The sequence below is a fragment of the Rhinatrema bivittatum genome, chromosome 1 (assembly GCF_901001135.1).
Source record: "Rhinatrema bivittatum chromosome 1, aRhiBiv1.1, whole genome shotgun sequence".
Taxonomy (NCBI): Eukaryota; Metazoa; Chordata; class Amphibia; order Gymnophiona; family Rhinatrematidae; genus Rhinatrema; species Rhinatrema bivittatum.
The window spans coordinates 66,370,182-66,382,710 of NC_042615.1; the positions used below are offsets into that span (position 1 = coordinate 66,370,182).

The following is a 12,529-nucleotide window of genomic DNA, read 5'->3' on the forward strand; positions in this document are numbered from 1 at the left end:
AAAGGGATCTGAATGAAGAGAACAGGAAACAGCAAAAGCACTGGCAAGTCAGATACAAAGCACTGAAAAGGAAGGCAAAGAGAGAATTTGAAAGGAAGCTTGCCGTGGAAACAAAAACTCATAATAAAAACTTTTTCAGGTACATTTGAGGTAAAAAGCTTGTGAGAAAGTCAGTTGGACCATTAGATAATCAAGGGGTAAAGGAGGACTTAGGGATAACAAAGTCATAGCAGAGAGACTATGGGGTAGATTTTCAAAAGTATGTGCGGCTGGTCCGAAATCGGAGCAACCTGTGAGGGAACTTCCCTTCCCCTAAACTAACCTTCCCACCCCTTCCTCTAATCTTTCCCCCCCCTAGCCCTACTCTAACCCCCCCCAAATTTTTGATATACCTTTTGTGCCTTTATGGAGGCAGGCGCAGGATGCGCGCACCGGAAGCCTGCCGGCATGCGATCCTCCAACACAGCAGCAAATGGTCACTGTTCCGGAGGCCTTTGGCCCCGCTCCTGCCCCCGGACCGCCCGCCCGACCCTGGACCGCCCCTTTAGTAAAGCCCTGGGACTTAGGTGCATCCCAGGGCTTTATGCGCATCGCTGGGCCTTTATAAAATAGGCCCGGTGCGCGTAACCCCTCCTATGCGGGTAAAGGCTTTGAAAATCTGGCCCTAAATGAATTCTTTGCTTCAGTATTCACTGAGGAAGATGTAAGAGATAAATACATGCTAGAAATTATATTCAAAGGTGATGATTTGAAGGGGTCACGATTTGAAGCTCCAGGGAGGAAGATTCAGAACCAATGTCAGGAAGTATTTCTTCACGGAGAGGGTGGTGGATGCCTGGAATGCCCTTCCGGAGGATGTGGTGAAGGCCAGAACTGTGAAGGACTTCAAAGGGGCGTGGGATAAACACTGTGGATCCATAAAGTCAAGAGGCTGCCAATGAAGAGTGGGTGACTCGCCAGAATGATGGCTACTGCCTGGAGTCAATACCCTTATTAAATAAACATACACATGCTTACTGTGACTCCAACATCGCTCTAAGTTTCAACAGCAAGAGGAAATGTGGAAAAAAGGATTCACACTCACAAAGAGGGGAGTAGCTGGCTTGTTACGGCGGTTACTACCCCAAATCAAATAAGCCTGATACTTCACTTTCAATGCATATACAGCATAGTTCTCTGATTCAACGGCGGGGGAGAAGAAAAACTGATACTTCACACATCCAGCAGAGCTCTCTGCTTCAACGGCAGGGGAGAAGAAAAGAGGGTTCGCACTCACAAAGCGGGGAGTAGCTGGCTTGTTACGGCGGTTACTACCCCAAACCAAATGTGCCTGATACTTCACTTTCGATGCACATCCAGCATGGCTCTCTGCTTCAACAGCATGGGAGAAGACTGATACTTCACGCATATCCAGCATAGCTCCCTGCTTCAACGGCAGGGGAGAAGAAAAACAACCAATAAGGGCTGTATAACATAGTCTGGGTAAAACAAATAAGCATGGGTGTAGCTTGCTTATTGCGGCGGCTACTACCCCTAACTAATCAAGCTAGATATTTCACTTGGATGCAGCTCCATCACTGCTCTCTACATTAAAGGTGGGGGTGGAAGGGAAATAGAACCAAGAGCTAAGAGAAACAGATAAGTATGAGAGAAAAAATGTGTGAAGCTTGCTGGGCAGACTGGATGGGCCATTTGGTCTTCTTCTGCTGTCATTTCTATGTTTCTATGTTTCTATGATTCAGAGGAACTGAAACAAATCTCAGTGAACCTGGAAGATGTACTAGGGCAAATTGAAAAACTAAAGAATAGCAAATCAACTGGGTCAGATGGTATAAATCCCAGAGTGCTGAAAGAAATGAGAAATTAAATTGTGGACCTGCTATTAGAAATTTGTAAACTATCAATAATATCATCTATGATACCTGAAGACTGGAGGGTTGCCAATGTAATACCAATTTTTATAAAGGGATGATCCAATATTTTGTTTTGTATGCCTGAAAATGGATAAATAAAAAGTTACAAAAAAAAAAAAGGGATGAGCCAGGAAATTACAGACCAGTGAGTCTGATGTCTGTGCCAGGAATCACATTACACCGACTCTGCAAACTCTTCATTGGCTACCCATAAAATTCAGGATATAATATAAAGTTCTCACTATTATTCACGGCTTAATATATAACTCCTCCTCCACCTGGCTTTGTTCCATACTCCGTATATACAAACCTGCTCGACATTTAAGATCTCTAACACAAAATCTATTAGACATTCCATCACCATGATTAGCAAGATTAGATATTACCAGAAGGAGAGCGTTTTCAGTAGCAGGACCTTCCCTTTGGAATTCACTACCAAATCCACTCCACTTATTATCAAACCCGTTGCATTTTAAAAAATCTCTAAAAACATACCTGTTTCAAACAGCTTTCAATATTCCATCAAATACACAGTAATAATAAACAACCTCATCCCCCCTTAGTACATTCCCCCCCTGCTTTTTTTTCACAACATCATATAATTAATTAAGCCACCTCCCTTTTTCGCCTACCTTTAGTGTAATTGAATTGCACAAGTTTTTTTTCTTTCTCTTTTTCAGAGTAGTTTAATTTTGTAAAAATTTTATTATACCGATTTCGTGTAATGTTTATTCTTTTTAATTTAATTTTAGTTTAATATTATTCTTGTGAACCATTTTGATAAAATTTCCATTTGTAAAAACGGTATATAAATACTTTTAAATAAATAAATAAATAAATAAATAAAATAAAGAACAAAATTGCTGAATACAGTATATAGATAAGCATAGTTTAATGAGACAAAGCCAACATGGATTTAGCCAAGGGAAGTCTTGCCTCATAAATTTGCCTTATTTTTTTGAGGGTATAAATAAACATGTGGATAAAGGTGAGCCAGTTGACATAGGGCCGTATTTTAAAAGGTTACTCACGCCGGACCTATTTTTAAAAGGCCTAGCAATGCGCATAAAGCCCCGGGATGTGTGTAAGTCCTGGGGCTTTACTAAAGGGGCTGTCTAGGGGCGGGGCAGGGTGGGGCGGTCCGTGGGTGAGGTGGGGCGGGGCCAGAGGCTTCCGACACAGCAGCCATTGTCTCTGTGTCGAAGGATCGCATGCCGGCAGGCTGCCAGCATGTGAAACTTGCACCTGCCAAAGACAGGCGCAAAAGGTAAGATAACAATTTTGGGGGGTTAGAGTAGGACTGGGGGAAAAGGTTAGGGGACGGGGTGGGAAGGTTATGTTAGGGGGAAGGGAAGTTCCCTTCCAGGCCGCTCCGATTTCGGAGAAGCCCGGGAGGGAACAGGGGAAGGCAGTGCGGCTCGGCGCACGCAAGGTGTACAGTTGTGCATCCCTTTGCGCACAACAACCCCTGATTTTATAACTTGCGCGCGCAAGTTATAAAATCGGGCACACATGTACGCCGCAAGTGCTCCTTTTAAAATCTACCCCTTAGTGTATCTGGATTTCCAGAAAGCATTTGACAAAGTCCTTTATGGGAGACTTCTTAGGAAATTAAAAAGTCATGGGTTAGGGGACAATGTCTTATTGTGGATTGCCAACTGGCTAAAAGATAGAAAACAGAGAGTAGGGCTAAAAGGTAAATTTTCTGAATGGAAAAAGGTGAATAGTGGAGTGTGCCAGAGATCTGTTCTGAGACAGCTACTTTTTAATATATTTATAGACGACCTGGAAATGGGACTAAGTGAGGTGATCAAATTTGCAGATGACACACACAGCTATTCAAAGTTGTCAAATCACAAGAGGATTGTGAGAAATTGCAAGAGGACATTGCAAAACTAGGAGATTAGGCATGCAAATGGAAAATGAAATTTAATGAAGACAAGTGCAAAGTAATGCACTTAGGGAAGAGTAACTCAAATTATAACTACAAACTACAAGGTTCCACATTAGGAATTCACCAGTCAGGAAAAGGTTCTAGGTGTCATTGTTGAAAATATGTTGAAATCTTCTGCTCAGAGTGCAGCAGCAACCAAGAAAGCAAATAGAATGCTAGGAATGCTTAGGAAAGGAAGAAAACAGAGAATATCATAATGTATGTGTACCACTCCAAGGTGTGACCTCATCTTGTGAATTGTTTTCAGTTCTGGTCACCACATCTTAAGAAAGATATAGCAGAATTAGAAAAGGTACAGAGAAAGGTGACCAAGATGATAAAGGGGATGGAACAATTCTGCAATGAAGAAAGGACTCTTCAGCTTGGAGAAGAGATGGCTGAGGGGGGATATGATAGAGGTCTATAAAATAATGAGTGGATGGAACTAGTAAACGTTAATCAGTTGTTTACTCTTTCAAAAAGTACAAAGAACAGGGGACACAAATGAACTTACTAGGGAATACAATTAAAACTAATAAGAAAAAATATTTTTTTACTCAATGTATAATTAAAATCTGGAATTCATTGCCAGAGGATGTGGTAAAAGCTTTTAGTGTAGATGAGTTTAAAAAAAGTTTGGACAAGTTCCTGGAGGAAAAGTCTATTATTATGAAGGTAGAGTTGTACAAATCCACTGCTTATTCATGGGTTAAGCAGCTTGGAATCTATCTATCCCTTGGGATCCTGCCAGGTACTTGTGACCTGGCTTGACCACTGTTAGAAACAGGATTCTGAGCTTGATGGGCCCTTAGTCTGACCCAGAATGGCAAGCCTTATGTTCCTTATAACTTGTGAGAATTTGTTTATTGTTAAGAATTAAGGACACAAAGTATTAAATGTGTTTATAAATAGAAAATATATAGTCTATTTACATATTTATATATTTAAAATAAAATGACTTTACTGTTTAATTTATGAATTCAATAGTCCTTGTTATCCGTGCTATCCTTATTTATTAGAAGAGTTTTTTTATTATAAAGAAGTAGGGCACATTAAATGGCACACCTTCTGTGAGTACCATCTGATTACTTGCTGCCATAATGACTACATTATTAATATCATACCTTGGCTATGGCAAGTCTTCATCACACAAGAGTGGTGTTTACAATATAGTTCAGCCAGGTGGAAAACACAGATTCTAGAATTGGTGGTAAAGACGGGCATAGATAGGAATGACTTGCCTGATAAGTGAAGTTCATGGGGAGGGGTGTAAGGAAAGATAAGATAGTGAGGAGTTGTTGAAGGCTCTTGTAGGTGAGTTATAGGAGCTCGAACTGCATGTGGAAATGGAAAAGAATAGGGATAGGAATCCAATGTAGGCCCATCTTGTTCATGCACAATGTCTTTGGATTCCATTTTGCTGTATACCTGCTGTGAAGCTTTTCATCACAACCTGCCATATCTGACTTTCATGGCTGCAGCATCTGAGATGTTCTAGAGGGTTTCAGCTGTGGTTACTTGGTCTGTGAAGCTCTAGGTCTGTCTCTATTATGCTGGCCATTGAATGCTTGTCTTCCCCATACCATTGGAGGACTTTGCATCTTCTTGGTTGCTGGCACCGTTATCTCCTCCCCAACACTGCTGCATGAACTTACTTGGGATTTGTGATCTTCCGGTTCGGAGCAGTCATCAACCCCTGGAAGAAAGTCTGGATCATCATCACTGGAAAATCCCTCAAATGATGAATAACTGCTATCATCCATGAAAAATAGTCTTATTTCTTTAGACAACCAGCTCCATTTCCTTGACCCTCTAGACTGTGGAAAAATATAACTTAATGGCACACTGAATTGTAAGAAATATGTTCGATTGCATCCCTCCCCTCCAAGTGAAAAATTCAAGGCATGTCATTTCTTTGCCAAGCCAGAAATTAGGGGCATGCAGTTAAAAAAAAATTCCTTTCATTTTTATTTATTTTTATTTTTTTCTGTTTCATTATTTTTCATTTTGTTTCATTTTTGTATGCACTAAATTCCATTTAATACACACTAATCTGATTTAGTGCGCACTAAAAAATATTACTACACACGAAGCAAAATAAAACAAGTAAAACAAATGCACATCCCTAACATAAATAGGACAGGATTCTCACCCACCCCTTGGAAAGTGCAGACAGAAACAGACTACGGCAATATCCCCTTCAACACATGAAAGAAAAGCAACCAGAAATACTCAGAGGTGAATTTTAAAAGCCCGGCGCGTGCATTAATTAGGCAATGTGCGAATAAGTTGGGCTTGCACTCACCAAGTGGATTTTAAAAGTCACCTGGATATGCATGTATCTCCTGCAGTGTGCACATCTCCAAAGATTTTTAAAAAAGGGCAGAACATGAGATGTGTGCATAAATACCTATGTGCCCTGGCACGCGTTGAAGTGCTCTGCCGCTTAACTTTGCTTCTGTTATGGATGACGTGTACGTTAAAAACTAAAGAAAACTAGGCAGATCTGCGGGGTTTTAAGGGTCAGGGCTAACTGGGGGCAGTGAAGGCTGTTAAACTAGGGGAGGTTAAAGGACCTGTCTCTTAACTGGGTGAACTGGGGCCGAACTGGTAAAACTGGGAATGGCGTCGGCGCATGCCCCCTTTTAAAATCCCCCAATTTAAGCAGTAGAAGTGGGATTTGTGTGCCGACAAAAAAATACGCTGAGCCATCTCTGGAACCAGAAATAGAAGTTTGATTGGAATAATGAATGAATTGCAAGGTAAACCCTTATAGGAAAACTCATTCTGGTATGGGTACAGTTGGACACCCTGCAGGGATGGGTGGAGACTCCGCTAGTTTTTTAAATACAGAGAGGAAACCATTTGTAGTTATTAAATGAGAATTGGTGGTATTATGTACTGGAGAGTCAGTGACAAACACCTAAAAGGAAAAAAAAATATATTAAAAACAAAATCAAAAGACATATTCATCTCTTAGGCCTCTTTGGAGTTCGAATGTTCCCTGTAACCTGCAGTTAGGATTAGGGTCTTCACCATAGTGGCAGTAACTTCCCCAGACAGCTTGAATATACAACCTCTGTGGTGTGCTCAAACCCTGTGGGACCTATTGGACATTTCCAATGTTGTGCATCTTTAGTGCAAATCTTCCTTACGTTCAATTAATAAAATGTGCTTATTTTCTATTCCTCTAAGGTGAGAGATGAGAGGAACATGCTTAAAGTCATTACTCGAATTCATCGTATTTCCATGATCCTTAAATTACTGGTGGAACAATTTTCAGTTCTAGAAACAATGACAGCACTGGACTTTTTTGACTTCAGGTACACATTACAGATCATATATTTCAAAGATGGATATCTATTTAATGTTGGTGATGGACAGCATTTCAAAGAGATATCTATTTGACATTTTCCTCACATTATGTTAAGTAATTGCTGAAACTGAAACATGTTAATTTCTGTTAGAGATGGGCAATATTGTGAACCGGTTTTGATCTTGATCTTAGCTGATCAATCTTGAATTCTGATCTAGATTATTAACAGGCAGATTTTAAATGCCCGGCGCATAAATTCCTGCCTTTATGCGTGTGACCGGGACTTACACGCCGGGCTAATCTTCCAAAAGGCCCGGCCAATACGTGCTCAAGTGCTGGGCCTCTTGGAAGGGGAGGGCCGGAGGGTGTGTTTTTGGCGGGGAGAGGCGGGGTGGGGGGTGAGCCGGGACAGCGCCATTGTTAGCTGTCCTGGCTGCCACCATGCTCAACTTACTTCAGCTCAGGAGCTGAAGTAAGTTGAGCAAAAAAGGTAAAAAAAAAATAAATTAGATTTAGGGGCTGGAGAGGAGAGGAGAAGGGGAAGGGTGGTTAGGGTTGGGGGTAGGGAAGTTCCAGAGGAAGGTCAAAATGCGTCGCCGTGTGAGGTATGCAAAAATCCTCCCCCACTTGCATGCCCCGCCCACACATGCGCGTGCGGATTACAAAATCCCCGCCAATTTTATAACATATGCGCGCCGGCGCACACATGATATAAAATTGCGCGTCTATGTGCGCACGCCCAGTATCTCGCAAACATAGAGGCGCGAATGTTTTAAAAATCTACCCTTAAATCGTTAGCATTACATGGATTAAGGAATGGATTTTAAAAGCGGGCTGTGAGTTCTACTGCTAGCACTTTCAACTCCATATTAGTCATAAAATTTGGATCCAGTGCTGGCTTTTCAACTCCCTTTTCAATGCATTATCAGCAGAATTTTAAATCCCCTGAGCGCGTAAAAAATGGGGGTTACACAAGTGGCTGGTCCTTGCACGTGCTGCGCGCATCTTCAAAGGAGCCCGGCCACATGCGTAACCCCCGTTACAAGTCGAAGTGCCGGGGCCAGATGGGGCCAGGTGGGTGGTTCAGGGGGCAGGGCTGGAGGCGGCCTGTACAGCGGCCATTTGACGCTGAGCCGGGGGGAGCACATGGCGGCAGTTAGCCGGCGCACACAAGTTGCTTCTGCTTCAGAAGAGCAGCAACTTAAAAAAAATGTAAGGTAGGTTAGATTTAGGGGGGTGGGGAGGAGAGAGGAAGGGAGGTTAGGTAGAGGGGGTAGGGAAGTTCCCTCCCAGTCTGCTTCTTAATTGGAGCGGACTGGGAGGGAACTGGAAAAGGCCGGGATGCGTCACCATGCAAAAATTGTACTCGCGCACGCGATTATAAAATCGGTGTGTCCATGTGTGCGTGCTGGGAAGTGTGCACCCATGGACACGTGCACCTTTAAAAATCTATCCCTAAACTAATAAATAACCAGCTGACTATAATGCTGTGTGAATCTGTTAATGGTCAGTAGCGGTCAGCCTTAGATATTTTAGTCAATTTTCATATACAATTTAACATAAAAGTCAGTTATTTTTCTTATTTTTTTTTTTACAGGAGACGCATTTCTCGTCTCTGAATCTTACACAGAAGTTAGAAACCACAGTTAGAGTGTAATAGTCCTGCATATGTTGGTGGGTGGGTTGGGGGAGAGAGAATATATGAGTAGTTTAATTTCAGCTGTTTGAGAATGTTTGTGCCAAAAACTATCAGAGCAGGTGCATCATCATCACAAGGCATTGGACCTGGATAAACAGATATGAATCTAGCACAAGAAGGCATCTGGACAATTAACTGCAGATGCAGAACTATGGAAAGTACTGTTTATTTTTTTCTAAACAGGCCATGATGACCAAATATGGTTTGACACTTAACTGACTCCATAAACAAAATATCCTTGCTATCCAATCAGATTTATTTATTTTATTTATTTATTTGTAGTTTTTATATACCAACATTTGTTTAGTAACATCACATCGGTTCACAATCAACAATACTTCGCAACAGAACTAAAAATAAACATAACATTTAGCGCCCGTGCTTTACAAATGATATTTTAACTTTAGGGAATAAGGAAAGGAACAGAACAGAAGGTTAGAGCATATTAGAAAATAACTAAGAGAAAAGTTAGGAGATTAATTCAATTAAAATAGATAAACATAATAGAAAAAATAGATAAATTAATTCAATTAAAATAGATAAATAATTTAAGATTAACTTGAAAGCACAATGGGAGACATGGATAAACATAATTGGGGGACAACATATGTTGATATGAACTCTAACCTATCCAAACCTAATAATGGACTGCTGACTAGCAGTGTGTCCTCCTGATTATCACAGCCCAATTATAATATGACAGCAGCTCAGTCATATCCAATCACATATCTGAAAGGCCTGACTACAAGATGTCAATCAAACAAGTGCCTGTACTTGTTAACCAGTGAGAGATGCTCATTACTAAATGCTAGCCACTCATGAATCAGATATCTATTATGACAGATTAATCTCCACCCATGTTGACCACATAGAAACTATGAGGATAACTTTACAACAATTCTACATAGCCTCAAATATGTGTGCAAATGGCCACACGGAGAGAACTACTATGGTATTTTATAACCTGTGAGGTAAATTTTAAAAGCCTGGCGTGAATATCAATTTGGGGATGCGCAAAAAAGTTGGGCTCATGCATGCCTACCATATTCTAAAAGCCGCCCAGATACACATGCATCTCCCACAGTGCACACATCTCACTCCAATTCAAAAAAAGGTATGGTCTGGGTGGGGCATGGGTGCTCTGGGGTGGAGCCGAGAGATGTGCGTATAAATTCTTATATGCCTGGGCACATACCCAGGTTTAGTGCTGCTTAAGTTTTCTATCTACTATAAAGGAGGTATAAGTTTAAAAATAAAGAAAACTAGCCATACCTTAGGGGTTTTAAGGGTCTGGGCTAACTGTGGAGAGTGAAGGCTATTAAACTAGAGAGTTTGGAGGACCTAGCTCTTAACTGGGTGAACTGGTGGAAAACTGGTAAAACTGGCAAAGGCGTGGACATGTGCCCCTTTTAAAATCCTCTGACTTAAGCGGTAGAAGTGGGATTTGCATGTCCACTTAAAATTTGGCACGCATTTGTGCACGGTCAGAATATTTTATAACATGCGCACATATATGCTTAACTTATAAAATGGCCAAGAATCTGGGCACACATCAATGCACATGCACCAAATAGCACCCATACGCTGGTTTGAAAGTTACCATTCCTGCGTATCAGCTATGCACAGATTATAAAATACATGTAGGTACACCCCAACATATGCACGTATATATGCTTACATGCAAATATCTGCAATGTATTGCTAAAGCATATATCAATGTATTGAACACATGTACTTTTCTTGCCTAATTTAGAATATACATGCATATATTTTATGTGCAAAAAAATACAACTTGCTTGCGTAAAACCCTGATTTAAACGTTTAGGTGTGTATATTTTAAAACTTGCACACATAATTGAAATTACTAGTTTTCCAATTCCTCCACCAGTTCAGCCAGTCCTTCAGGTCATTGAGACCCTCCTAATTCTTCAGCCTTATATCCCCTCAACTCACCCACAGCTTCCACCCAACCAATAATTTGCAACATACCCATCTAATATCAATTGCATGAGATAATTATCAGGTGTAAAATTGCACGGATAAGTAACCACATGTACTCACATAAGTCTCTTATAAAATAGCAACTTATGTATGTAATTCTTGGCCCAACCCTGGAATGCCCCTAGACCACCCCTTTTTGATGCATGCAGATGTGCATACAAAAGCGAAAATACACACATATGTTTGAATATTATATAATAATGTGTACACAAGTACAGGCTACTTATGCATGTATATGCTAATTCTTACACGTGTAACTCTGAAAAATCACCCCTAAGTGCACAGGAGTTCAAACCAGGAAGAGTGTAACAGGCAACAGGAAGATCCCACAGAGAGGGTTGATAGCACTGAGACACACCTTGCTAAATATTTCAATTGGCCAATGACTTCTGAAACAGCTGAAATTCAGGTGATATAAATCCTAGATGGGGGTTAGATATTTCTGTTGAGGAAAATCTCACCAGCCTCTCAGCATAGCAACGACAATTTGAACTTTATAGTAAAGATTTGGTATGACTTCCTATTGTGTTCTAGTCAATTTTTACTTAGGAAAGAGCCTGGGAATGGATGAAGTGTTCCAAAATGTATTTATTATTTATTTATTTTATTCAATGACTTGTATCCCACATTATACAAACATATTTCATTCTAAGCGTGTTGTTTTTACAAATCTAAACATCAAGAATGGACAGCTGTCTCTTGATGTCATGGTTTTAAGGTTGGCAATAGTATTTCATCATCACACCTTGCAGCAAAACCCAACAAAATGATACAAGAGTTAGATGAAACTCCAGTTTATACAAAACTGAGGGTGATTTTGTTGAAATTCATGTATTTATAAAGTTTGGATCATTGTAATCTATTAACATGAAGTGGAAAAGAAGGCAATCACCTTAAAACCAAGATGAATTTCTTTAGTGTGGCATTCAGTTGTGTCCTATTTCATGAAATCTGGAACCTGTTGATTGACAAGCTGGTCTTTCATTTAAGTATTAATTTGCTATACTTTTTTTTTTTTGTCAAGGGAATATTTGAGCCCAGCTTCAGGTTTTCAGAGCTTGCAATTTCGCTTGTTGGAGAACAAGATTGGTGTTCCAGAGAGTCTAAGAGTCCCATATAACAGAAGACATTACCGTGATAATTTCCAAGGAAAAGATAATGAGATACTACTTAAATCTGAACGTGAACCAACACTTCTTCAACTAGTTGAGGTACTGCATGTGGACAATCATTTCTTTTTTGTAATTTATTTGAATTTTTTAAATTTTCAAATACAAAAAGAAAAACACAGGATTAATATAATGCAAACATTATTTTGTTCTAGTGAAGGCAGATTCTACCTTGTCATCTTGTTCATAGGAGCCAATTGTGGTTCTTTAGTTCTAAATAAATCTGGCAACAGCATTAGGTGCAGTATACCTTGGATATCTATCTGGATAGGATTCACATATGAACAATTGCAAAATATGTTATAAATAAATCCCATGCAAGTAGAAATCAATAGGGAAGCCATGTAGGGAAAAGGGACACCAGGATCAATAGGACCCAACTAAAAGTCTTTATTTTGGTTTTATTAATACTAAAAAAACCCCCATAAATAAAACCCATGAGAATGGGCTTATTTGTCTGACCCAAACTCATTTTTAGAAACTAAGGGACTGAACTAA

The 12,529-nt window shown here is 40.2% G+C and overlaps 1 protein-coding gene across 1 annotated transcript in view; it reads left to right on the forward strand.

Moving 5' to 3' along the window:
- The window catches only part of TDO2 (tryptophan 2,3-dioxygenase), a 65,805-nt gene that overhangs the window by 33,695 nt on the left and 19,581 nt on the right, over nucleotides 1–12,529 (forward strand). The window contains exons 5-6 of the mRNA XM_029614431.1: nucleotides 7,042–7,169; nucleotides 11,887–12,073. Coding sequence (XP_029470291.1) covers nucleotides 7,042–7,169; nucleotides 11,887–12,073 — 315 coding nt within the window. The remainder of the gene's footprint in view (nucleotides 1–7,041; nucleotides 7,170–11,886; nucleotides 12,074–12,529) is intronic.